The sequence below is a fragment of the Pseudopipra pipra genome, chromosome 28, assembly GCF_036250125.1.
Source record: "Pseudopipra pipra isolate bDixPip1 chromosome 28, bDixPip1.hap1, whole genome shotgun sequence".
In the NCBI taxonomy this organism is placed as follows: Eukaryota; Metazoa; Chordata; class Aves; order Passeriformes; family Pipridae; genus Pseudopipra; species Pseudopipra pipra.
The window spans coordinates 18,101-43,366 of NC_087576.1; the positions used below are offsets into that span (position 1 = coordinate 18,101).

General features: G+C 58.6%; 1 protein-coding gene across 1 annotated transcript; it reads right to left on the reverse strand.

The window, feature by feature from the left end:
• Positions 1-553: 553 nt before the first annotated feature.
• On the reverse strand, positions 554-25,259 carry FER1L5 (fer-1 like family member 5). Its single transcript, XM_064638023.1, has 52 exons — positions 24,172-25,259; positions 23,889-23,944; positions 23,711-23,802; positions 23,522-23,630; positions 23,292-23,441; positions 22,801-22,929; positions 22,664-22,726; positions 22,514-22,564; positions 22,266-22,296; positions 22,060-22,175; positions 21,874-21,985; positions 21,719-21,798; positions 21,564-21,632; positions 21,223-21,266; positions 21,036-21,112; positions 20,879-20,955; positions 20,637-20,750; positions 19,884-20,031; positions 19,031-19,155; positions 18,858-18,949; positions 17,977-18,178; positions 17,081-17,233; positions 16,462-16,575; positions 16,209-16,372; positions 15,198-15,297; positions 14,756-14,941; positions 14,005-14,116; positions 13,844-13,921; positions 13,593-13,774; positions 12,532-12,690; positions 12,348-12,446; positions 11,388-11,537; positions 11,088-11,304; positions 10,555-10,643; positions 10,430-10,471; positions 10,238-10,342; positions 9,494-9,625; positions 9,258-9,413; positions 9,083-9,174; positions 7,421-7,591; positions 6,754-6,902; positions 6,378-6,517; positions 5,789-5,877; positions 5,625-5,720; positions 4,595-4,736; positions 4,148-4,247; positions 3,728-3,936; positions 3,525-3,634; positions 3,309-3,447; positions 1,394-3,232; positions 1,196-1,289; positions 554-728 (listed from the first exon to the last, which is right to left on the reverse strand). The coding sequence occupies exons 1-50, from the start codon at positions 24,254-24,256 to the stop codon at positions 3,125-3,127; spliced, it is 5,805 nt and encodes a 1,934-aa protein (XP_064494093.1). The 5' UTR covers positions 24,257-25,259; the 3' UTR covers positions 554-728; positions 1,196-1,289; positions 1,394-3,124.
• Between the last annotated feature and the right edge of the window lie 7 nt (positions 25,260-25,266).

The following is a 25,266-nucleotide window of genomic DNA, read 5'->3' on the forward strand; positions in this document are numbered from 1 at the left end:
ACGGAAGGCAGGGTGGCCTTTGAAGGTCCCCTTCAAACCAAATCGCTCTGGGATTCCCCTCCAAAATCACTACCCAAGAGACACAGTAATCAAAGCAGAGGGACTGCACTCCCAGCTTTTCTTACCTGCAGGCACACACAGCACAGCACGTTGGACATAAAAGCCACGGGGTTAGTCCTGCCAGAGGCGTCCGGCACACCCACGGCGACCGAATGGAAAGAGGGAGCCTGGGAACACGGAGTAAAAGACACCTTAATTAGGAGTACACCGAGCACTAGCCAGGTCATTCACACAGACAGCTTCACCGTCCAGTCACACAAAAAGCACTCACCGAGGCCTCAGTTAGGATGGTTCCTGACGCTGACCAGGTGAATGCCTCCCTGGAAGCCCGCTCTGCTCCTGCCAGGCACTGGGGCTCACCCAGGGGGGCTTTGCCAAGCATCCAAGAGAAAATTAAAATTACAGCCTGGGCAAAGGCGCTTCCCACAGGACCGCTCCTGGCCAAGGCCACCGGTCCGTGCAAGTCAGACCACTGACCACCCGGGGCTGGGGATTTTCGGGGGCACACTTCCAGCTTTTATTCTCCAGAGACTCCAGTTCTTTCTGGCACCCCTTGCTTCAGTCTTCCCCTGTTGGAAGAGGTCACTTTAGTCTTTCGAGGGGCCAGATTGCCAAAGCCCGGCCGGTCCATTCCCACGAGGAAAGGTTGCTTTGTCTTGGACAGGATACTGGGGGGGAGACACAAAATAAAAGTTTAATTTAAAACAACTGCCGAGAAGAGAAAGCAATTCAAACAGAAGGCAGACAAGACTCGTGCAAATCTGAATACATTTGACTTCAAAGGAGAATTATTTCCCTCTGCACCTAAGAGAATGTCATTTTCACCCGGGTCCTGCTTACCATCGTCCAGCAAAACACGCTGACAACATTTTTCCTGATGCCAGTGGAGAGATATTAGAACACACTGCACACGGAAGCTGAGCCTGCCCCATCCCTGGAAGTGTTCCAGGCCAGGCTGGATGGGACTGGGAGCATCCAACCGGGGATGAGAGCGGAAGGTGTCCCTGCCCACGGAAGACAAGCTGGCCTTTAAAGGTCCCCTTCAAACCAAATCGTTCTGGGATTCCCCTCCAAAATCACTACCCAAGAGACACAGCAATCAAAGCAGAGGGACTGCACTCCCAGCTTTTCTTACCTGCAGGCATACAGCACGTTGGACATAAAAGCCACAGGGTTAGTCCTGCCAGAGGTGTCCGGCACATCCACGGCGACCGAAGGAAAAGAGGGAGCTTGGGAACATGGAGTAAAAGACACTTTAATTAGGAGTACACTGAGCAATAGCCAGGTCATTCACACAGACAGCTTCACCGTTCAGTCATAAAAAAGCACTCACCAGGGCCTCAGGTAGGACGGTTCCTGACTTTGACCAGGTGAATACCTCCCTGGAAGCCCGCTCCGCTCCTGCCAGGCACTGGGGCTCACCCAGGGGGGCTTTGCCAGCATCCAATGGGAATTAAAATTACAGCCTGAGCAAACGCACTGCTGGCAGGACCGCTCCTGGCCAAGGCGACCGTTCTGTGGTAGTCAGACCGGTGACCACCCGGGGGGATTTTCAGGGGCACACTTCCAGGTTTTATTCTCTAAAACTCCAGTTCTTTCTGGCCCCGCTTGCTTCAGTCTTCCCCTGTTGGAAGAGGTCACTTAGTCTTTTTGGGGGCCAGATTGACAAAGCCCGGCCAGTCCATTCCCTCCACACCCCCTCGCGCTCAGGGGCCGAGGGGCAGCCCTGCCCCGCACAGGCCCCAGGGCTGGCCTTCAGGCCGTCTGTCCCAAGGCTGGAGTGATCCTGCCATCAGCCCGTGGCCACGAGTGGCACAGAAAGCCCAGGGCCAACAGCAACTCCAGGCAGCTGCAGGAAGATGTTATCTCTTCCCAGTTTTTTGGGAGTGGGGGGAAGGTGCCTTTCCCCATCCAGCGGTGGCAGTCGTCCCCGCCGCAGAGCCCACCCCGATCCTGGGCCGCCTTGGAAACAATTCCCCTGTCACAGCCCACCTCCTGCAGAAAAACGTTCGGGTTGAATGCGTTTTCTGTTGTCTTTTTAAATTTTTATTTTATCCTTAAATTTCGTTATTATTCTCTTGAAAGCCCATGGAAGGCGGCCGCCACCACCCCCCCGCCCCTGCCGGTCGCCGCCACTGCCCTGCCCGGCGGCCCCGAGCGCTTCAGGCCCGGCCCGGCCAACGCCTCGCTCTGCGCATGCGCCGCTTCCAAGCCCGCCCCGACCGCCTGGCCCTGCCTCGCAGTCGCCGCCTGGCGGACACGGCCGGGAGCGGCACTGCAGCCGCGCCCCCCCCCCCTTTGCGAGACCCCACCTGGGTGAGAAGGTGACTCAGGATCATTTCTCTGGGAGCAATCTTCGTCCGTATTGAATTTTGGCGCTCAGACAGCCCCTTGCAGTGTGGCGCTCCTGCAAGTGAATGACTGCCCTTCCGCCCAGGAAAGAAAGCCCTCGCCCTCTGTCTCTCACCTGCAGTTAGTACGCCACTTTCTGCACTACGTGGACAAGAGCTTTGTGGGCGGGCACCTTTGGTCTGGGAGGAATCTTTGTCCATATTGAATTTTGGCACTCGGACGGCCCCTTGCAGCGTCGTGCTCCTGCAAGCCAACGACTGCCCTTCCACCCAGGACAGAAAGCCCTCACCCTCTCTTTCCACTTCTCTCTCTTTTTCCTATTTCTTTCTCTCTCTCTCTGCCTCACATTACCTGTTAATAAAAATCCGTCCTGTTGACTCTGCAACATGGTCCCATTTGCACTTTAATTTTGGCAGAGGCCTCTCTAATAATTTTAAGAACCTGATCATAACAGTCCCCTAACGTTGCCTCCATGCAGATCTGCTCCGTGGGCCATGTTCATATCCCTCACCCCCAGCCCACAGAGTTTGAGATGGCACTTTGATGGTTTGTGGACATTACTTTGTTAATTCCTAGAATACTCATCAGGATGTAGCCTCTGGAGCAGGACAATCCACTCCATGGTGGGATAATCCAAAAAGGAGAGAGAGAGAGGAGCTCAGGGAGGGGTTGGCAGCCAGGGAAGGGGGGAGTTGAGGGGTTCCTGGGCTCCTCAGGCTGGCATTGCCCCTCTGCCAGGGGGATGCTCCATTTTGGGATGCTCTGCACCAGCAGGATGTAGGACATGGAGTTGGTCAACCATCTTAACAGTCATAGAACTCTGCAAGGAGGGAGAGAGGGGAGCTCAGGAGGTGTCCCCAGCCAGGAGAGGTGGGATTTGGTGAGGGGGTGCTTACCGGGAAGAAGATGTGCATGAGGAAGAGGAGCAAGACTGCCACCAATGCCAGCCCGGCCCAGCCACAGTAGCGCCAGCGGATCCCATAGCGCAGGAGGCGGAGCGGAGATTGCAGCCACAGGAACGAGGACTTGGAGCGCCTGCAGATCACAGGGAGCTCAGACACCCCACCCCTGATCTCCCTCCCCACATCCCCATGCTCCTTCCCAGAACTCACCTGGGCACCGGCAGCGTTGGGTAGTTATTAGGCTCCTCCCGCCCTTTCCCCACCGGCCGCTCCTCGGCCTCCTCGGCTGTCAGCAGCTCCAAGCTCAGCTCCAGCTTCCCCTGGAGGGATTGTGGGGGCAGTTGGGATGCAGAGCGTGTCCTTGCCCTCCTCCATCATGGCTGCCCCCCATTATCCTGACATTCCCAACCTACAGAGAGCCGCTGGGCACCGTCCTCCTGCATCGTGCAGGGCCACCAGCCCCGCGTCCGCCGCATTCGGAACAGGTTGATTGAGGAGGGGGCCAGGGCTGGGGTCCTGCACCAGGGCCAGGGGACACAACGGTGCTCCCAGGGCATGGCCCTGCACAGCCTGGGGGTCAGAGCTGGGTAGGGCAGCTTGGTCAGGTCCAGCTCCAGGACGCCTGTGGGGAAAGGCAAGGAGGGAGAGTTCCCATCACCAGTGGGAGCTTCCCATCACCAGTAGGTGCTCCCCTTCCCCAGCAGATACTTTTCATCCCCAGTGGGTGCTCCCTGTCACCAGTAGGTGATTCCCATCATCTGTGGGTGCTCCCTGTCACCAGTGGGTGCCCCCCAATCCTCTGGAAGTCCAGGGGCAGGGAAATGGGGTCTCACCCAGAAGATCATCTGCTTTAAACTTGTCATTGTCCCACACTTGGAGGATGAGTTTGGGTGGCACCTTCAGCACTGTCTTGTCCAGGCTCCAGACGTGCTCCTGGGGAGGGGGAAAGGGGGGTCATGCTTGTCACACTCGGGAGTGTCCTCTGTCACCCCAGGGTCCCCATCATCCATCCCCAGGGCCCCTGTCCTCCCAGGGCCACCCCCAGGTTCTTTGTCACCCCGGGGTCCCCATCACCCAATCCTAGGGTCCCTATCACCCCAGGGTCCTCATCACCCATCTCTTGAGTCCCTGTTCCCCCAGGGCTATCCCCAGGTTCTCTGTCACCCCAGAGTCCCTCTCACCCCAGGTCCCCATCATCCACTTCTTTGGTCTCTGTCACCCCATGCCCCCCTCCCTCCCCAGTCTCTCTGTCCCCCAATCCCCCCGGGGTGTCCCCCCACCCTGCGGCCGATGACACAGAGTTTCTCAGCCGCCAGGAACTCGAAGGGGAACAGGAAGCGCCAGTTGAAGGCACCGTGTCCGTCCCGAGAGCGGTAGTGGATGTCTGTGTGCTGCTGCTGCTCAGGGAGACCGTCCAGCCACCTGCAGGGACGTAGAGCACTGCCAGGGGGCACAGGGGACTGGGGGTGGGGATACTGGGCTGACAGGGAATCTGAGAATGGGCACCTTGGCGTGAGAAGGAGGCTGGGAATGGGGACCCTGGGGTGACAGAGAGATGGGGACTCTGAGCTGACAGAGACCCCTGGGGTCACAGAGAGACTGGGGATGGGGACACTGGGGTGGGTGATGGGGATCCTGGGGTGACAGAGAACCCCAAGTGGGTGATGGGGACCCTGAGGTGACAGGGAAACTGGGGATGGGGACCCTGGGGTGACAGGAAGAACTTGGGCACAGGGACACGGCTATCACAGCTGGGGGTCATGGGGGGACTGGGGGTGAGGACATTGGGGTGACAGGGAACCTAGGGATGGGGATCTTGGGGTGGTGGAGAACCTGGGATGTGCGAAGGGGACCTTAGGGTGACAGTAATCCCAGGAGTGAGTGATGGCAATACTAGGGTGACAGAGAACATGGAGAGAGGGACCCTGGGGTGACAGGGACCCCGGGGGTGAGAGAGAGCCTGGGGGTGGGGACGATGGAGTGACAGGGAGCATGGGGCTAGGGGATGGGGACTCTGGGTGACAGAGAACCTGGTGATCGGTGATAGGGGTGACAGGGATTCCAAGAGTGAGGGATGGGGACACTGGGATGATAGGAGAACCTGGGGGTGGAGACTCTGGGGTAACAGGGAACCTGGGGATGGGGACCTTGGGATGATGTAGAACTTGGTCATGGGGTGACGGGGACCCTGGGGTGACAGAGTCTGGGGATGGGGACCCTGGGATGACAAGGACAGATGCTGGGGGGTGACAGGGACCCCACAGTGATGTGGACCTATTTGTGGGGCACACACGTGTGCCCTGTGCTCACCCAGTCACATAGATGTCACTCATGCGCTGCCCCAGCAGGTTGGTGTCCCCCAAGTCCGTGTCCCGCACATTCCACACCACACAACGCAGCTCATACCTGGGGGGAACAGAGCAGTGTCCCCGTCTGCCAAGGGATAGCTGCCCCAACCCCCCAGAGCCACTCACCCCTCAGCCTTGCGGGGGTCGATGTTCACAGGGGGTCCAGGGGGTCCGAGGTTGGAGGGGAAAATGTCAACCCACATCTGCAGCTTGCCCTGCATGGGGCACGAGGGGATTGGGAATGGACACCTCAGGCACCCCTTGGTCCTGGGGGACCCCGTCACCCACCCCTAGGGTCCCTGCCACCTCAGGCTCCCCACCCCTAGAGTCTGTCACCCCAGGGTCCTCACCCCAGGCTCTCATTCACCCTGGAGTCCCCATCACCCATCCCCAGGGTGGGTCACATCCCCCTGGGCGCCCATCATACCCCCGCACCCCAGGATCCCTCCCTGCCTGGAGTTCTGCATCATTGTGAGGTTCTATTACCCCAGTGCATCTGTCCCTGTCACCCCAGGGTCCCCGTCATCCACCCCCAGGTTCTCTGTCATGTCAGTGTCCCCATCACTCACCCTTGGGGTTCCTGTCATGCCAGGGTCCCCATCACCCACTCCTGGGGTCTCTGTCACCCCAGGGACCCCATCCCCAGGTTCCCTGTCACCCCAGTGTCCCCATGCCCATCCCCATGTCCCCCCCCACCCATGGTGCCAGTGCCCACCTGCTCGAGGCCGGGCTGGGCACTGTTGTAGAGGGACCGTGTCTCCAGGTGCTCAGGCACAAAGGGGCACAGGTTGAGCACGTGCAGGGCCAGGCGCTCCCGGGGGGGCCCAGGGTGGCGGAATGTGGGGGGGCCACTCTCTGCACAGGGACCGGCACAAGTGGGACAGGGCCCGGACACACCCCCAGATCCCCCTCAAACTCCACCCAGACCCCCTGGACTCTCCTCACCCCTCAGACCCCTCCAGACCCTCTGCCCCAGTCCCCTCCACACCCCCCCAGACCCTCTCAGTCTCCACCCAGTCCCCCCCGTACCCCCCCAGTTCTCTCCCCAATCCCCCCAGCCCCTCCTGGACCACCCCAGCCCCTGGACCCACCAAAGTGCCTGAGGAGGAAGGTTCGGTGGTTGAAGGTCACAGCCAATCCGTCGGGGCTGAACTCAGGGGTGGGCAGCCCCCGGGTGACAGCGACGAGCTCCAGGGTCCTGCTTGGGCACAGCTGATCCCTCCAGGCTGCGGGGCCCGCACTGAGAGGCAAGGGGTGGGCAGGGGGCTGCGAAACCTCCCCACCAGCTGTCCCCCCTGTACCCTCTCCTATATATACCCCCTGTGCCATCCCACTGTGTCCATTCCCATCCCTCATTCTCATCCCTGTGCCCACCCCAGCACTACCCCCATGTGCCCACCATCCTCTTTATGCCCTCTAATCCTCCTTGTGCCCCTGCCCCTCTGTGCCCCCATCCCAAGCTCCTTGTGCCCACCACATCCCTGTCTCCTGTTCCCACTCCTGTCCTCATCCACTCGCTGACTCGCTGTGCCCATTCCCAAGTGCCCACCCTATTCCTACCCCTCTGTGCCCCCATCTCCCTGTGCCCCACATCCCTCTGTGCCCACTCATCCCTCTTCTCACCTCATTCCAATCTCCCTGTGCCCCCCTATTCCCCTGTGCCTACCCCATCCCTGTCTCCACTCAATCCCTAACTCTCTCCCTGTGCCCATTCCCAAATGCCCACCCCATCCCCCTGTGTTCCCCCGTGGTACCCACGTGTGGTGCAGGGTGGGCAGCCCACAGTGGGCGCGGTGGTTGGACAGCAGACGGTTCTCCAGGTCGATGGAGGTGCTGCCGATCTCCTGGTCCGGGGGGAGCCGGTCACGGTCCAGCAGTGTCACCTTCAGGTCCTTCTCCAGGGGGATGGTGGCCGTCATCTCAAACATCCTGGGGGGGGGGGGGGGGGCAGAATGGCATCGGCACTGGGACATGGGGGTGGGGGGCACCCCAGACCCCTCCCAGACCCCCTCATATCTCCCCAGAAAACCAACCCCCCCCCCCAAGTCCCCAGACCCCCACCCAGACCCACCCCCAGACACACCTAGACCTCCCCCAGACCCTCCGAGACTCCTCCTAGACCCCCCCCAGATCCTTCCAGAAACTCCACAGACCCCTCCCATATCCCCCAAAACAACCAGCTCCTGACCCCCCACAGACCTCCCTGACCACCTTGAGACTCCCCTAGACTCTCCAGACTCACCCTGACCCCTCTCAGATGCCTCTCAGACCCCTCCAAACCCCATCCAGATCCCCTCAGATCCCCTCATTTTGTCCCAGACAACCAGCCCACATCGAGCACCCGCAAGATCCCCATCCAGACCCACCCTCAGACATCCCTAGACCTCCCCTAGACCCACCTAGACCACTCACAGACTCCCCACAGACTCTCACAGATCCCACCCAGACCTTTCCAGACCATCCTAGACCATTCAGACCCCTCCAGAACCCCCTAGACCTCACCCAGATCCCCCCCAGCTCTTTCCAGAACCCCCTAGACCTCACCCAGATCCCCCCCAGCTCTTTCCAGAACCCCCCAGATCCCTCCCATATGCCCCCAGACAATCAATCCCCCCGACCCCCCCAGATCTCCACCCAGACCACACCCAGACCCCCCTAGACCCCCCCAGACCTCTCCCAGACCCCTCCAGATGCTCCCAGACCCTCCCCAGACTGCTGACACCCCCAGACCCCTCCAGACCCCACCCAGATCCCCTCAGACCCTTCCATATCCCCCCAGACAACCAACCTTCCTGACCCCCCCAGATCCCTCCCCCAGACTTACCCAGACCCCCCACCCCAGCCCCCCTTGAGACTCCCTCCCCCAGACTCCTCCAGAGCCACCCAGACCCCTCCAGACCCCCCTCAGATATCCCTGTCAGATCTCACCCAGTCTTACCCAGAAACACTGACCTCCCCCAGATCCACCTAGACCCCTCCCAGACCCCACCAAGACATTGTGTAGGGGCACCCACTGGCTTGGTGAGTGGGGACCCACAGGCACGGGGAGCTGGTGGCAACAGGATCCACCAGCACAAGAAATGGGATACCCAGTGGAACAGGGACCCACTGGCAATAGGAAAGGGATATCTGGTGGAATGGGGACCCACCAGTATCAGGAATGGGACATCTGGTGGCATAGGGACCCTCCAGCATGGGAATGGGATATCTGATGGCAGAGGGACCCACTGGCATTGGGAATGGGATATCTGGTGGCACTGGGATCCACCGGCATGGGGAAGGGGGACCTGGTAGCACAGGGACAGATTGGCACAGGGATGTGCTGACATGCAGAATGAGCCCCCCTCCGCCCAGTACTCCCCTCCCATCCCTATGCCACCCAGGGATGACTGTGCCCACAGACCCCCAGCCCATCCCCACCTGCCAAACACGGGCTCCAGGGTGTTGGGCACGTACTGGTCCCGCTGGCCCAGGGTCCTCTTCCCCAGGGACACCCGGACATAGGGGTCACTCTAGCAGCAGGGAGGGCACAGTCAGAGTGGCACCAGGGCGGGGAGAGGGCAGGAGACCCCCCCAGACCTCCGGGGGTCCTTACCAGTCCAGTGACATCACAGGGGGACAGGTCAAAGGCCCGGACGATGTAGACCCGCACCAGGCAATCCTGGGGTTTGCTGGGGGGCAGCTGCTGGAAGTGCTGGGGTGGGGGGGGCACCCTGGGCTCCTCGGGCAGGGGGTAGATACAGAACAGCCCCTGAGAGAGAATCCCAGCCATGCACCCCTGGGGGGTCTCACGGCCCCAGCTCTGGGGTCCCACGGGGGGGTCTCACTCACCTTGAACTCACCCACAGGCTCAGGATCCTGCCCAGGCACGGGGGGACCACCCGGTTTGTGGAGAGGGAAGGTCTGGCAGAAATCCTGCAGCCCCTGGAACTCGGGCACAGCCTCCAGCTCACAGCCATAGATCTGTGGGACCATGCCCAGCCTGGGATTTATCCCTGTTCTCATCCCTGTCACCCCCATCCCTGTCCTGTATTTGTGCTTCTCCCCATCACAGACCTGTCCCCTTCATCCTCATCCCCTTCCTATGTTTATCCCCATCCCAGCTTCATCCCTGTCCTCAGCATCCTTGCAACTTCATCCCCATCATATCTTTATCCCCATCCCTGTCCCCTTCCCATCTTCATCCCCATCCTTGTCCTCTTGTTCAGCCCTGTCCTTGTCCTCATCTGCCTCCCTTCATCATCCCTGTCCCTGTCCCCATCCTGCTTCCCTCCTAATCTCCATCCCTGCCCTTGTCCCCAGCCCGTTTCTATCCCCGTCCTGTCCCAGTCCCCACCTCATCTCCATCCCTATCCCCATTCTCATCCTGTTTCCATCATCCCTGACTCCATCCCTATCCCACTTTCCTCTCTGTCTCCATCTGTGTCCTTGTCCCCACTCATCCCTGTCCCATCCTGTCTCATCCCCATCTCTGTCCCATCCTGTGCCATCCCCACCTCTGTTCCATCTCCACCCCTGTCCCATCCTGTCCCATCTCCACTCCTGTCCCCATCCCAATCGCAGGCTCTGCCTCACCTTAAGTCTGTCCCTGTTTGTTCCCCACGGGATTTCTCCCTTATCCTCCAAGGCCATGTAGAATTTGCTCCACCAGTCCACCTCCTCCTCTTCCTCCTCCATGTCCTAAGGGAACAGGGGAAGGTGGGATGGGTGGCACGGGTGGCACAGGTGGCCTTGGTGGCCCCCGGGTAGCCCCATTCCTGTGCCTACCTTGTTGCCATTCCCCTTCTTCCCAAGGCAGCTGAGAAGGATCTGCAGGAGCAAAGGGCACATGGGGAAACTGAGGCACGGGGCCCAGCAGTGCCAGGGTGGGGGGTGCCATCCCAGGGACTCACCTGGGCAATCCTGGCCCAGGCTCTGGTGAGGAGGTGGGAACATAAACCTTTCCAGAGGCTGAAAACGGCCAGCAGGGAAAGGGGTTCATCTGTGGGAGAGAGGGATGGGCAGGGATGGGGCAGGAAGAACCTGGGATGGGGCAGGAACAGGGCAGGAATGGTGCGGGGATGGGACCTGGGCAGGGGGCATCTTGAATGGGGCAGGGGGCACCTGGGATGGGGCAGTGATGAGACAGGGATGGAGCAGGGGTGGGAGAGGGGGTACCAAGGGTGGGGCAGGGATGGGGCAGGGTATACTTGGGATGGGGCAGGGGTTACCTGGGATGGGACAGGGAGTACCGGGCAGGGGGCAAGGGGTATTTGAGATGGGAGAGATGGTACCAGGGATGAGGCAGGGATGGGATAGAGGGGAAGAGAAATGGGACAGGGGGTAACTGGGACAGGGCAAGTGGTACTTGTGATGGGCAGGGATGAGACAGGGGTATTTGGAATGGGAGAGGTGGTACCAGGGATGGGGCAGGGATAAGCAGTACCTGGCATGGACACGACTGTATAGGAGCCAGTCCCAGTGTCTCCAGGGCCAGGGGGCTGCTCCTGACGGGGGGGCTGCTCTAGGCCAGGGGTCCTGCAGCGGTACTGGCCCAGTCCCCGCACGCAGCCCTGTCCCACCAGGACCTCCAGCTTCCTGTTCCCCCTGTCCCACACCTGCAGCCGGATGGGGGGCACCAACTGCTCCTCCTCTGGCAGGGCCTGGGGACGAGCCACAGGGACACCCCAGGGTGCCACAGCAGCACTCATGGGTGGGGGTCATCCCCTTCCCCCCCCCCACTCACCAGGGTCAGCAGGAAGGTGGTGGTGGGGAAATTGGGGTTGGAGGCGAAATCCTTGATCACAGGAGTCCACAGGGTCTGGTCCTCCCACTGCAGCTCCAGCCTGGGTTCCCTCACAGCCCCATGCAGCCCCCGCAGCCCCCAGGCCAGCACCTGTGGGGACACCTGAGAGATGTCACCCTTGGGTGCCCTGGGGGCCCCTTGAAGGGCATCTGTGCCCAGTGGGAGGGTTAAGGTGCTTGTCCCTGTCCCCATCCCCATCCAACTCCAGTCTCCATCTCACACCACATTCCCACCCCACTTTTATCCCTGTCCCATTCCTGTTCTTGTCCCCAGCCCATCCCCAGGACCTTCAGCAGTCACTGTCCCTATTCCGTCTCCATCCACTGTCCCCACCCTGTCCTTGTCTTCATCTCATCTCCACTACCTTCAACACTGTCCCTTGTCCCTGTCCCCCCCCCAGTCTCCATCTCAGATACTGTCCCCATCCCACCTTCATCCCTGTCTGCATCCCTGTCCTTGTCCCCATCCCGTTCCCAGAACCTCCAGCACTGTCCCTGTCCTTGTCCCTGTTCTCATCCCGGCCCCGAGCTGTCCTTGCCTTCATCCCTCTGTGCTTGTCCTCATCTTCATCCCTGTTCTTGTCCCTGTCTCATCTACATCCCCTTCACCCCTGTCCATGTTGCCATCCCCAGGACCTTCAGCACTGTCCCTGTTCCTGTTCCCCTCCCAGTCTCGATCTCAGACCTCGTCCCCATCCCATCTTTATCCCTGTCCCATCCCAGACTGTGCCCACCCTGTCTTTATTCCTGTTCCAGTCCCTGTGCCCATCCCTCTCCCTGCTTCACCCTTGTCCCCATCCTATTCCCTGCTTCCTCCTTGTTCTCATCCCTACTCCCACATGTTCCCCTCCCTGTCCATTCCCCCCTGTATCCCCCCCCCCCGAGTGTCCCCATATGCCACCTCCAGTGCCACCCTCTGGAGCCGTGGCCGGATTCCCAGGGGAATGCCAAGCACATCCTTCCTCAGCGGGGGGAGTGTGAGCGCTGCCAGGGCCCCGTCCTGCGGGGAGAGGGGTCAATGACGATGGGACCCCACCCTTGGGTGCCTCCGTGCCCCCCCAGTGCCCCTGGTGCCCCCTGCTCACCTCGGGCTCGAGCAGCAGCTCAAAGGCAGCCACCAGGTCCCCGGCCGGGCCCCACGGCCCACGCAGGGGGTGAGGCTGGAGCCGAGGGGGTTCCCGGTGTCCCAGATCCAGCCAAACCTCGGGGGTGCACACACACCTCCCCAGAAAAACACCGGCACCCTGTGAGGCAGGGATTGGGTGAAGGTGCTGCCCCCACCCATGGGTGCCTCTCTCATCCTTCCATCCCTGACCCCCTCGGTCCTCCCATTGCTTCCCCCACCCGTGGGTGACCCCTCGTCCTTACATTCCTCCTGCCATCCCTCCATCCGTGTTCCACCCCTCATCCATACCTCTATATCCATCCCTCCCTGCCTCCCTCACTCCTCCCTCCCTTCTCCCATCTCTCTGTCCCCCATCCCTCATCATCTCTTGCCCCATCCTTCCATCTCTCCCTCATCCCTCCATCCATGCCCCATCCCTCAATCCATCCTTCTGATCCCATCCTTCCTTCCCTCCCTCCCCCCTTCCCTCTCCACATCACTCTTGTTCCCTCCGTCCCCAAATCCTTCCATCCCTTTACCCCCCCAACCTTCTCTACCTCCTCCTACCCCTCTGTTTCCCATTCCTTATCCATCCCTCTGCCCCCATCCTTTCATGCCTCCCTCCCTACTCCCTTCCTCTCCACATCGCTCCCTCCATCCCCAAATCCTTTCACCACTGACCCCCCATCCTTCCATCCCTCCCACTATCCTTCCATCCATGTCCCATCCCTCATCCATCTGTCTGCCCACATCCTTCCCTTCTTCCCTCCCTCCCTCCTCTCTTCCTTTCTTCCTCCTCCCCCCACATTGCTCAGTCTACCCCCAATTCTTCCATCCCTGACCCGCATCCTTCCATTCCTCCTGCCATCCCTCCATCCATATACTGTCCCTTATCCATCCCTCTGCTGTCCTTCCCTCCCTCCCTCCCTCTCTCTCCACATTGCTCCCCCCATCCCCAATTCCTTACATCCCTGACCCCCCCATCCTTCCACCTCTCTCTCATCCCTCCTTCCCTCCTCCCTCCCCCACTGTGTTCCTTACCTCCCCAGCCTGGTCAAACACCTCCACCACTACGGCTGGGGGGTCCTCCCGAACCCCTTGGGGGTTCCCGAACAGCAGCACTGGGTGGAGCAGCAGCGTCTGTTCCCAGAGTGGGTCCAGGACACCCCGCACGACCCGGGAGCGTTGGCTCCGATCCATGATCGACACGTGGGCAGCAGTGGCTGGGTGACAGTGACACCATCAGTACCCCGTGGGGCCACTGGAGGGGGGGCACGGGGAGGGGGTCCCACCTATAGAGGTCTTGGAGATGCCAGGGGTCAGATCCAGGGCCCGGAAGAGGTAACAGCGGAGCTGGAAGCGGCTGGGACCTGCGGGACAGGGGTGTCAGGGGGGCTGGGACCCCCAGGCTGGACCTGGACACACATACCCCCCCCCTTCCCCCCAGGCTCACAGGAGAAAGTGCAGAGAATGAAGGGCGGGGGCTGCTCCAGGGGGGGCCGCGACCCCCAGGGTTCCAGCAGTGCCACGGCTGGATTGTCCTCCTCGGGCGTGTCCTCCGTGTCCTGTGGCAGGAAGGGATGGGGGGTGAGGCATATGGAGTGTGGGGTGGGAGCCCCTCTGGCCCTGTTGTCCTCTGGTCCTGCATCTGCTGTCTTGTGTTCTGCAGTCCTATCATGGCCCATCTCCACATCACTTCCATCCCTGCCCTCCCTATCCTTCCATCCCTCCCTCATCCCTCTATCCATGCCCTATCCCTCATTCATCCTGCTGCCCTGTTCTTCCCTTTCTCCCTCCCTCTTCCCTCCCTCCTCCATCACTCTCCACATCTCTCCATCCAACCCCACATCCTTCCATCCCTCCTGCCATCCCTCTATCCATTTCCCATCCCTTATCCATCCTTCCTTCCCTCCATCTCCCCATCTCTCAGCCATCCCTTTGCCCCCTATCCTTCCATCCCTCCTCCCATCCCTCCATCCGTGCCCTATCCCTTATCCATCCCTCTGCCACTATCCTTCCCTCCCTTCCCCATCCCTGCCTCCATCTCTCCATGCTCTATCCTTCATCCATTCCTCTGCTCCCATCCCTCCATCCATCCCTCCATTTATGCCTCATCCCTCATCTATCCCTTCTTTCCCCCATTTTCCACCCCTTCCTCGCCATTCCCCCCTTCCACCCAGACCCCTCCCCACCCTCTCTCCTACTGGGACTCCCTGCAGCAGGAACAGGGGTGCCACGGCCGTGGGCTGGGCGAGCACCAAGCCACGGTGCCAGCGGCGCCGCCGGCACAGGGCCCCCCCCAGGACACCCCCCGGGGGTTTGGGACGGAAGGGGCAGGGCCAGAAACACTCAGACTGCCAGGGCTCGTCCTCTGACACTGCTCCAGGGTCCTGGGGAAGGATAGGACAACAGGGACATGGGACAGTAACATGGGGACACCATGACATGGCGACACCACCATCCCTATCAGCCCATCTTGCCATCCCCATTCCCTCCTCCTATCCCCATCACCCCCAACCTGCCACCTCCATTTCCCTCCGTCCCTGTTACCCCCATTCCCATCATCCTCATCCCTGACACCCCCTTCCCTGACCCCTCATCCTGCCATCCCCCTATCCTGCTCCCTCCTCCCCCCTCCTCACTCACAGTATCTGAGGTGGTCCCGTTGGAGCGGCTCCTCTGGATCTGGTTCCCGTTCAGCTCCTGCAGCATCTCACACACGGCACTGCCTGCGTCCAGCATCTCCCTGGGGACAAGGGGACAGTGCTGGTGTCACCCAGGTCCCCGTGGTGGCAGGTGGGTGGCTTTCTCCTTGTATCCCCCTCAAATCCTCCTGTATCCCCTCTAAACCCCCTCAAATCCCCCTCAAACCCCCATATCCTCCTCAAACCCCCCTGTATCCCCCCCAAACTCCCTGCAGACTCCCAATATCCTCCACAAATCTTGCTGTATCCCCTCCAAACGCCCTGAAACCCTCCCATATCCTCCCCAAACCCTCCTGTATGCCCCCAAACACCCTTCAAACCCCCCTGTATGCCCCCAAACACCCTTCAAACCCCCCTGTATGCCCCCAAACACCCTTCAAAGCCCTACAATCCCCTCAAATCCCTCCATATCCTCCCCAAACCCCCCGTACCCCTTTCAAACACACCTCTAACCCACCCAAAACCCCTCAAATCCTCTATCATATCCACCTAAAGCCCCCTCAAGCCCCCTTGTATCCCCCTCAAATCCACTCGTAATCCCCCAAAACCCCCTCAAATCCCCCCATATCCCCAAACTACCCCTAACCCCCTCAAGTCCCCCCATATCCTCCCCAAACCCTCTCATATCCCACACAAACCCTCTTCAACCCCCTCTCAAAATCCCCTGTATCCCCATCAAACCCACCTGTAACCCCCCATGGCCCCCTTAAATCCCCTCATATCCTCCCCAAACTCCCCCAAACCCTTTCCTATCCCCCAAACCCGCTCAAATCCCCCCATATCCTCCCAAAACCCCCTCGTATCCCAGCCAAACCCTCCCAACCCCCCCCCCAAACCCTCCTGTATTCCCCTCAAACCCACCTATAACCCCCAAACCCCCTTAAATCCCCCCATATCCACCCCAACATCCCCCCCAAACCCTCTCCTATCCTGTCAAAACCCCCTCATCCACCTCGGCTGCAGCTCCACGTTCCAGGGTCCCTCCCAGCGCCATCCCTTGGGGGGCTGGATCTTTCCCGGAGGGAGCCCCTCCCTGCCCATGCCATCGGAGAAGGGGGGACGTCCCAACAGCTTCCAGGGCCCCCATTTCCCCAGAAGCCTTGTCTGGTTTTCGTACTGGGGGGACAAAAAACACAGCAGGGTTGGGGAGGGTTTGGGGGTTCCCTCAGGGGGTTTGGGTGGTCCCAGGGTGGTGCCACACTCACGGTCTCAGTGTGGAATTGCAGGGACCCCTCGAGGAGCCGGGGCAGGGCCCCGCTGTCGCACACCCGGCACAGCCACAGCCGGACACGGACCTGGGCACGAACCGTCCCGGAGCCCTGAACCCCAAAATGTGAGTGAGGGGTGGAAAGGGAGAGGGGAGAGAGAGGGGACGGGGGGGGACAGAGAGTGGGACATGGGGAGGATGTGGTGGGAATTTGGAGAAGATGGGGGGGGTGGAGGGGACATGGAGCAGTAGCGAAGAGGATAGAGAGAGGGCATGGGGGGACACAGAACAGGCACCAAGGGACATGGAAGGGGTGTAGTGGGAATTTGGAGGGGATGTTGGGGGGGGATGTGGAGGGAATATAGAGGGGACATGGGGAGGGATGTAGCGAGGACACAGAGCAATGATAGAGGGGACATGGAGGGGGATGTTGAGGGAATATGGAGGGGACACAAAACAGTGAGGTGACAGGGAGGGAATATGGGAGGGAGATGCTTGGGGTCAGGGAGGGACACATGGAAGGGACATCAAGCGATGACAGAGGAGACATGAGGGGACATGCAGGGGCACAAATGGGATGTGGAGGGGGTATAGAGAGAACACGGGGAGCTTCCCACCAGGAAGATGGTCTGCATCCTCCCGCAGAGCCGCCCGCAGGCGTCAGGGCCAGTTGGTGAGAAGGTGACATCGGTGACAGGGACATGGGCACAGCCCACCCGGTGCTGCCCCTGCAGCAGCCACAGCACCAAGTTGGGGACACCGGCCTGGGGCTGCAGGGACACAAGGAGAGACCAAAAGCCAGGAATTAAACTCTCCAAGAGGTTTGTTGGTTCGGAAAGCTGACATTCCCTTATTGGGTGCGCCCAAATGCATCCCCAGCACCCACCAGAGCAGGGGACAGTCATGGACTGATCCATATTCATCACATTGTGTTACATATTCATTGCATTCCTGAATACTCTGCTAATTATCTCTGCGGAGTTACTGGGATCTGTCTTTTAAGGGGCTTTGGTGGTCATTTGGGAACACCCTATTCCCCAAATTTCCCTGGATCTACTGATGAATCCTCTCTCCTTGAGAGCATCTCAAATACATGGTGCCCCTTCTCTGATCTCTCTGCTCTGACACACAACCCTTGTTCCCAAAACTAAGACATCTCCCAGTCCATATTAATTAATCACTGATACAGGTAATTAAGGCAGCAATAGCTGGCACAAGACTGTTAATCACTGATTTAAGGATCAAACATTATTGTGCTAAAGTTAAAAGAATTTTCCAGCATCTCCCCCCGGCTGCATGGAAAGAAATTTTAAAGAAATTTATATTTATTTAAATTTACATTTCCATTAAATTTACATTTAAATTGTAATTTATTTTTACACTTGAATTTTAATTTCATAATTATTTATATTTGTATTTAAATTATAATTTAAATTTCCTATTAATTAAATTTAATTTGCTTTTTAAAGAAATATAACTTGTTCAGAGATGATCATGCCCCAAAATTCCCCACCTCCACTGCCAGGGCAGCCACCTGTCTGAGCCACCTCTCAGCCCCCGACACCAGTGTGTCCCAGTCGTATTTCTCAGCCTTTACTGGAGCCTCCTTGGCCACATTCCACAAATGTCGCAGGAGAAGCCGCCGGGAATTCCTGAGCTGCTTGTCCAGAGCCGTGAGGGGTGTGGGTTGTGCCTCCAGCTGGGCCAGTGCCTGCCTGCAAAAACACCCCCAAAACTCCCAGTTTGCACCCAAAACGCCCAGTTTTTTCCCCACTTGGTTTCCCTAAAAATGCTTTGTGTCTCTCCAAATGCCGTTTCCCCCACGAAGTTCAGTTCCACCCAGCAATGCCCTGCTGCCCCCACAAATGTCCCATTTCCCCCTCCGAATACCCAATTGTCTCCTCAATTGTCCCATTTTCACCCCAAATGTCCCATTATCTTCTCAAATTCTCATTTGCTCCAATTCCTCATTGTTTCCCCCAAATGCCCCATTGCACCTTCAAATATCCCATTTCCCCGTCATTCCATGTTCGCCCCAAATGTCCCATCATCCTCGAAAATGTCCCAAATTCCCCATTCCACTCCCTCAAACCTTGACTGAGAACCTCCAAAATCCCATTTCCTCCCCCCCCCCAAATACCCCATTCCACGCTCCCGAACTCTGACTGACAAGCCCAGGGATCCCATATACCCTCTAAACTCCCCATTCCATCTGGGGGGGGAAAGACGACTCCCAGAACCCCCAGCCCCCCTCTCACGTGCAGTCCTGCTCCCCAAACCCCAATTTGGGGGATTTAGAACCCTCAGGATCCCCAGCCCCCCGCTTCTCACGTGCAGTCCTGCTCCCCCAGCCCCGATTTGGGGAGCATGGGACCCCCAGGACCCCCCCCTCACGTGCAGTCCTGCTCCAGCTCCCAGAGCAGCTTCACCCCCACGTCCCTCGCGGTGTCCCCGCGGCAGCGCCGCAGCTCCGCCGTGTTCCTCTCCTGAAATCACATCCTAAACCATTCCAGCTGGGGTGGGGGGGTCCCACCCCACCCCAGTCCTGCCCACCCCTAGGGTCTCACCAGGCGCCGGCACAGGGTGCGCAGGAGGTTCAGGGTGTCCCAGCGGCGACAATTGTCCTCCCAGGACGAGGTGACAGCCACCACAGGCTTGTCCCCGTCCCAGGGTAGGTGGTGGTACAGGTTCCCTGCGCCACCAAAAAACAGGAATTGAACTCTCCAAGAGGTTTTTTGGGGGGTTGGAAAACCAATATTCCTTTGTTGGGTGCACTCAAATGCACCTCCAGAACCCACCAGAGCACGGGACAGTCATGGACTGATCCATATTCATCACATTGTGTTACATATTCATCATATTTAATGAATACTCTGCCCACTATCTCCATGGAGTTATTTAGATCTGAGTAGCAGTCTTTGGTGGTCATTTACAAACATCCCATTCCCCAAATTTCCCTTTGATGGTTCTGGATCTTTTGATGAATCTTCTCTCCTTGAGAGCATCTCAAATACATGCTCAGGTGATGGTGCCCCTTCCCTGATCTCTGTGCTGTGACACTCAACCTTTGTTCCCCAAACTGAGACATCTCCCAATCCATATTAATTAATCACTGATTTAGGTAATTAATGAAGGACTAATTTGCACAAGATTATTAATCACAGATATAGAGAATTAACACAAAGCCACTTTAATCTCTGGTGTTTGTACTAAGCAATACATGGCACAAAACTAAGCCTGATATAGGGATCAAACACTATTTTTGTACTATTGTTTTATTATTCTGATATAATACTTTAGATACGTGTATAATATTTTCTATATTTATATAATATTTTATATTTACATGATATTTTCTGTGTTTATACAATACACCCTGGTTTGTGTCTCCCCCCCTCTCGGGGTGTCCCCCCCACTCACCATCAAACACGGGAGGGCTTAGGGGGGTGGCCGAGGAGTCGTGTCCAATCCCGAGCTCAAATCCCAGCAGATCAGGACCCTCTGGGACCATTGTGGCTGAATAAAACACCCCACAGAGCCCCCACTGGCACCGGGGCAGGAGCTGCTGCTGCAAAATAACCCCAAAACCACTCAAATGGGGGGTTAATTAATGGTTTGAATTAATCGTTTGAATTACTCATCAGCACTCTATTAACCACAAGCCAGGGGTTGGGCTTAAAGCACTTTCAGATGGCATTCAGCAAAGTTTGGCTTTTGTGGGATCACAGGTTGAGGAAATTAGTGGGACTTTTGAGTTTTGCTAAATTAACCCTGATGGCCTTCAATGAACAAAGCCTGGGGGAAAGAAATATTAAAGTATACATTAATCACATGTTAATTATATTAATATATTATTAATATATATTAATCACATGTTAATTCTATATTGGATATTAAATATCATATAGTACATGTTAATTTCCCAAATCTTCATTTGCGAAGCCTAGCCATGATGATGAGTACGTGTTAATTACATATACTATAGTGTATATGTAGTATATATTTTATATATAAATACTTAAACCATATTATATAATATACATTATATATGTTATATGCTGAATATATGCATTAATAAAAATAAATAAGTATGTGTCCCCATGTCCCACATCCTCTATATCCCCGTGTCCCCATATCCCCCATGTCTCCATGTCCCCCGTCCCCATGTCCCACCTGTGCCCGTTCCACATCCACGGGTGCCACAATGTCTCTCTGCCGCCCGTCTGGGGTCCCCTCACTGGTGCAGATCTCCAGGAGCACCCGACCCCGATAATCCACCCCCAAGTCCTGGGTAACAAAGGGGAGGTTTGGGTGGGCATCCCTCCCCAAAAAGGCCACTGTGCCCATCCTGCCATCCCCTTGTGCCTATCCTGTCACCCCCCTTGTGCCCACCCTGTCACCCTCTCACTCTGTACCCGGACACAGTCGGGCCGGGGGCCATACAGGGGCAGGAAGGCAGGTCCAAAGCAGGGTAGGAAGCCGGGGGTCCCCCCTGAGATCAAAAAAAAGGAGGGTCAGGGTACCAGGGGGGGTCTGGGTGCTGGGGACCCCCCAACAGTGGACCCTGCTCACCCTGGAGTTCCTCAGGGTCTTGGTAGATCTGGGACAGGTGGATGGTGGCAGTGCCCAGGACTTTGCTCCGGCATGACCTGTGGAGGGGAGTGTGAGGGGTCCCCCAAACATGGGGGGTCCCCCAAATACAGGGGTGTTTCCCAAATCCGAGGAGGTGTCCCCCAATCCCAAGGTGCCCCCCACTCACCCCCGGAGAAGGTCCAGCTGGATCTCCTCACAGATGGGGGGCAGCTGCAGAGGGAGAACAGAGGGTGTGAGGTGGGAAAGGGGGTGTGGAAATGAGAATGGGGGTGTGGGAATGGGGGTGTGGGGATTGGAATGGGGATGTGGGAATGGAGGAATGGGTGTGGAAATGGGATGTGGGGTTGGGAATGGAGGTGTGGGAATAGCGGTGTGGAGTGAGAATGGGGGTGTGAGAATGGAGGTGTGGATGTGGGAATGGGGGTATGGGAATGGGGCTGTCCCCCTTTTTCGGGTACCCTTGTTTTGGGGAGAGGTGTAGGATGGGGGTCTGGGGGGACACCTCACCCTCAGTGGGAAGAAGAAGACCTCGTTCCACTCGGGGTTGGCACTGGGGAGCATCGCTCGGGTGCAGAGCTGCATTGGGCAGAGCCGTGAGCCCCCCACCATCATCCAGTCCCCCTGTTTTTCCTGGTGCGCCCCATTCCCTGCCCAGCACTCACCATTCTGCCGGCAAAGCTGACCCGCACTGCCACCTTCCCCGAGCCCCTCCTGACACCCAGGCACGGCCGCGCCGGCTCCACTGCCACGGGAAGGGGAGACAGGTGAGCAGGGGAGTCCCCCAAACCCCCACAACCCCAAACCCCCCTGTGCCTACCCTGTGGCAGGTCCTGGGCGCAGTACACGCGGATCTGCAGCATGGTAGCACATGGGGGTGGGCGCAGCAGGTTGGATTTCACGTCCTCGTCCCCCGCTGGCACCTCCTGCTCCTTGGGGAAGTGCCACAAATTAGGGAACCCCGTAGGAAGGTTTTCAGGGTGCTGAGGGGTTTAGAGGGCCTCACCTGCACTCTCTCCCCCGCCCGGCGCACGGCCAGGCTGACCTGCAGGTACCCCCGGGAGTGGCTGTCATGGTGCTGTGGGTGCTGCAGGCTCAACCACTGCCAGCTCAGGGTGCGCCCTGAAATGAGGGGAGACCTCGTGATCACCTTGGGGTCACCCCAGAATCACCCTGGTGTCACTCCAGTGTCACCTCAACCCTCTCGCCCACCTGGTGCAGAGTACACAGTGCCGATGTCGAGCTGCAGGGATGGCAAAGGGGTGAGAGAGCGATCCCACACCCCATTCCCAACAACCCATTCCCCTCGCCCCGTTCCCGAAACCCCATTCCTGATGCCCTGTTCCAGACCCCCCATTCCCAACATCCCATTCCCGACACCTCATTCCCAAGTCCAACTCCCAATGCCCTGTTCCAGTCCCCCAATTCCCAATTCCTCATTCCCAAGCCACATCCCTCACCTCGAAGGTGCCAATGACAGCTTTGGTGCAGAGGTTTTGGGAACGGAGCACCTGTGACAGGGAGGGGATACGGCATCAGGAGCCACCTCCTGTCCTTGTCCCTGTCCCTGTCCCTGTTCCATCCCTGCCAGTGCCACCAATCCCTCCCACCTGGATCCGGATGGGCTGTGCCACCAACTGCTCTGGCGTCTCGTGGAAATTTTGGCAGAACACCTAAGGAAAGGGCAAAGAGGGTGAGCGTGGGCTGAAGGACACTGGGGGTCCCCGTGTCCCCTCCCTGGGGTCACCTCATTGAAATAGGGATTGTTCCCTGTCCGGCTCCGGGTCCGGAAGTGCCGCTTCCCTATGAGCACCTTCACCACCGGCCTGATATTGTTGCCCTGGAGCTGCCGGGCCTGGATGATCCTCACCCGAACCTGCGGGAGAGGGACCAGAGTGGGCGATGGGTGGGATACCACCCCCGGGGGTCTTGGGGTCCAGGGGGCTTGGGTTGGAGTCCAGGATAGTCTTCATTTGGAGTCCAGGATAGGCTTGGTTTAGGGTTAAGGGACTTGGTCTGAGGGTCCAAGAGATTTTGATTTGGAGGCCCAGGGGGATTGGTTTGGGGGTCCAGGATAGGCTTGGTTTGGGGGTCTAGGAGGTTTGGTTTGAAGGTCCAGGGGGCTTGGCTCAGTTCGGGGTCCAGAATAGGCTTGGTTTGGGTTCCGGGGGGATTGGTTTGGGGGTCCAGGATAGGCTTATCTGGGGTTTAGGCCAGGCTTAGTTTGGAGTGCCATACCTGGAAATCCTCTTTCCTCTCCACGGGGGCCCTGCCAGAGCTCTGAGGTGTCTCCAGTGCCCCCGGCAGTGCCACCCATCCCTGAGGGGTGACCGTGGCATTCCCAGCCTTGCCACAGGGGGTGTAGTAACAGCGGAAGGTGATAGTGCACTGCAAAGGGACAGTGACACCCCAGTGGCCCTGGTGGCACCCCAGGGTGCTGGAGGGGGGCTCTGTGGGGGGGAGCTCACCCCTGTGGGCTTATCCCAGCGGTCCAGAAGCAGGACATCCCTGCGGGCCATCGGCAGGCTGGGGTTGGCCACCAACTGGTCCAATGACACTGTGGTGCCACCCAGGTCCCTGTGGGGACAGGGGAACACGGTGAGGGTGGCTATGAGGTGGGCGTCACCCTGGGGTGCCCACCCACACCTGCCACTCACCCCCGGGGCAGTGGGTGGTCCCAGTGCTGGAGGCGCAGGCTCAGCGTGTCCGTGGGGCTTAGGGGACACTCGTCCAGTGACCACACTAGCTCCTGGGGGTTGGAGGGAGGTGACAAGGGGTCAGGGGGATAACTCGTGTGTTCCTGTGCCACTGCAGGTCCCCCTGGGGTCACCTCACCTCATTCCAGGTGGGGCTGCGCTCCTCAGGTACCACCTGGGTTCTCCTGGAGGTACCTGTGGAGAGGACAAGAGGAGGGTGGTGGCACCTCAGGGTGGGGTCATTGGGGTAGCAGGGTAAGCCTGGCACTGGCCCCATGCATTGGGACACCCAGAGCTGTCCCCGGCTGTGGCCACCAACATCCTGTCCCACTGGGATGCCACCCCTCACACCAGGACGGCCAATACCACCCAGCCCCACAGGGACGGCCACTGCGGTGTCCCCTTCCTGTTCCCAGTGGTACCTCGGAAGCAGATGGACAGATGGACACTGGGACCAAAGCCAGTGGCCCCGGGGATGTGGACACTGACCACATGGAGTCGCAGCATGGCCAGGGACCATTGGCACTGGGGGTGGCGGCAAGAGTGTCACCAAGGGGCTGCCACCAATGTGCCACGCCTGAGGTGCTGTCACCGAAGAAATGGCTGCAGGTTTGTCACCAAGGGGCTGCCATCAATAGGCCACCCCTGAGGTGCTGTCACTGGTGATGGCTTCAGTGCTGTCACCAAAGAAATGACTGCAGGTTTGTCACCAATGTGCCACTCTCGAGGTTGTCACCAAAGGGGTGCCACCAATGTGCCCCTCCATGTGCTGTCCCCAAACTGATGACACCACAGCAGCATAACGGTTTGGTTCTCACGTTCCAGAATGTCAGTGGGAGGGAGGCAGGGCAGGGACTGTTGGATGGATAGATGTGTCCCTGTGTCCCCATGTCTCTGCCATTGTGTGGCCATGTCTGTGAGCAGCCATGTCCCCATGTCCTTGTCACTGTCATGTCCATGAGCAGCCATGTCAGCGTGTTCCTGTGCCTCCGTGTTCATGTGCTCCCATGTCTTGTGTCACCCTGATGCAAAGGGGACATGGTGGGGACATTGGAGGGATGCAGAGGGGACAGGAAGGGGACACAGAGAGGGCACGGAGCAATGATGGAAAGGACAATAAGAGGGGACATGGAGACACCAGTGACGGAAAATGGAGGAGACACGTGGAAGATGTGAAGTGTTCGTGGATGGGACACAGGAAAGTGGAAACACAGGACTACAGGAACATGGGACTGCAAGACGATGGGAATGTGAGAACACGGGAACACTCCCTCAACGCTCGTGTGCACTTGAGGGGTGGTGAAAGAGGTTGGACTGGATGATACTTGCGTGTCCCTTCCCCTCAGGACATTATCGGATTCTTGTGCGTCCTTTCCTCCTCAGGATATTCTGTGGGAGCGCCCAGTGTCCTGTGCAGGGCCAGGAGTTGGACTGACTGATCCGTGTGGGTCTCTTCCCACTCGGGCCATCGCACGAACCCTGGAGGTCCCCCCCTAATCGGGATATTTCCCGATTCC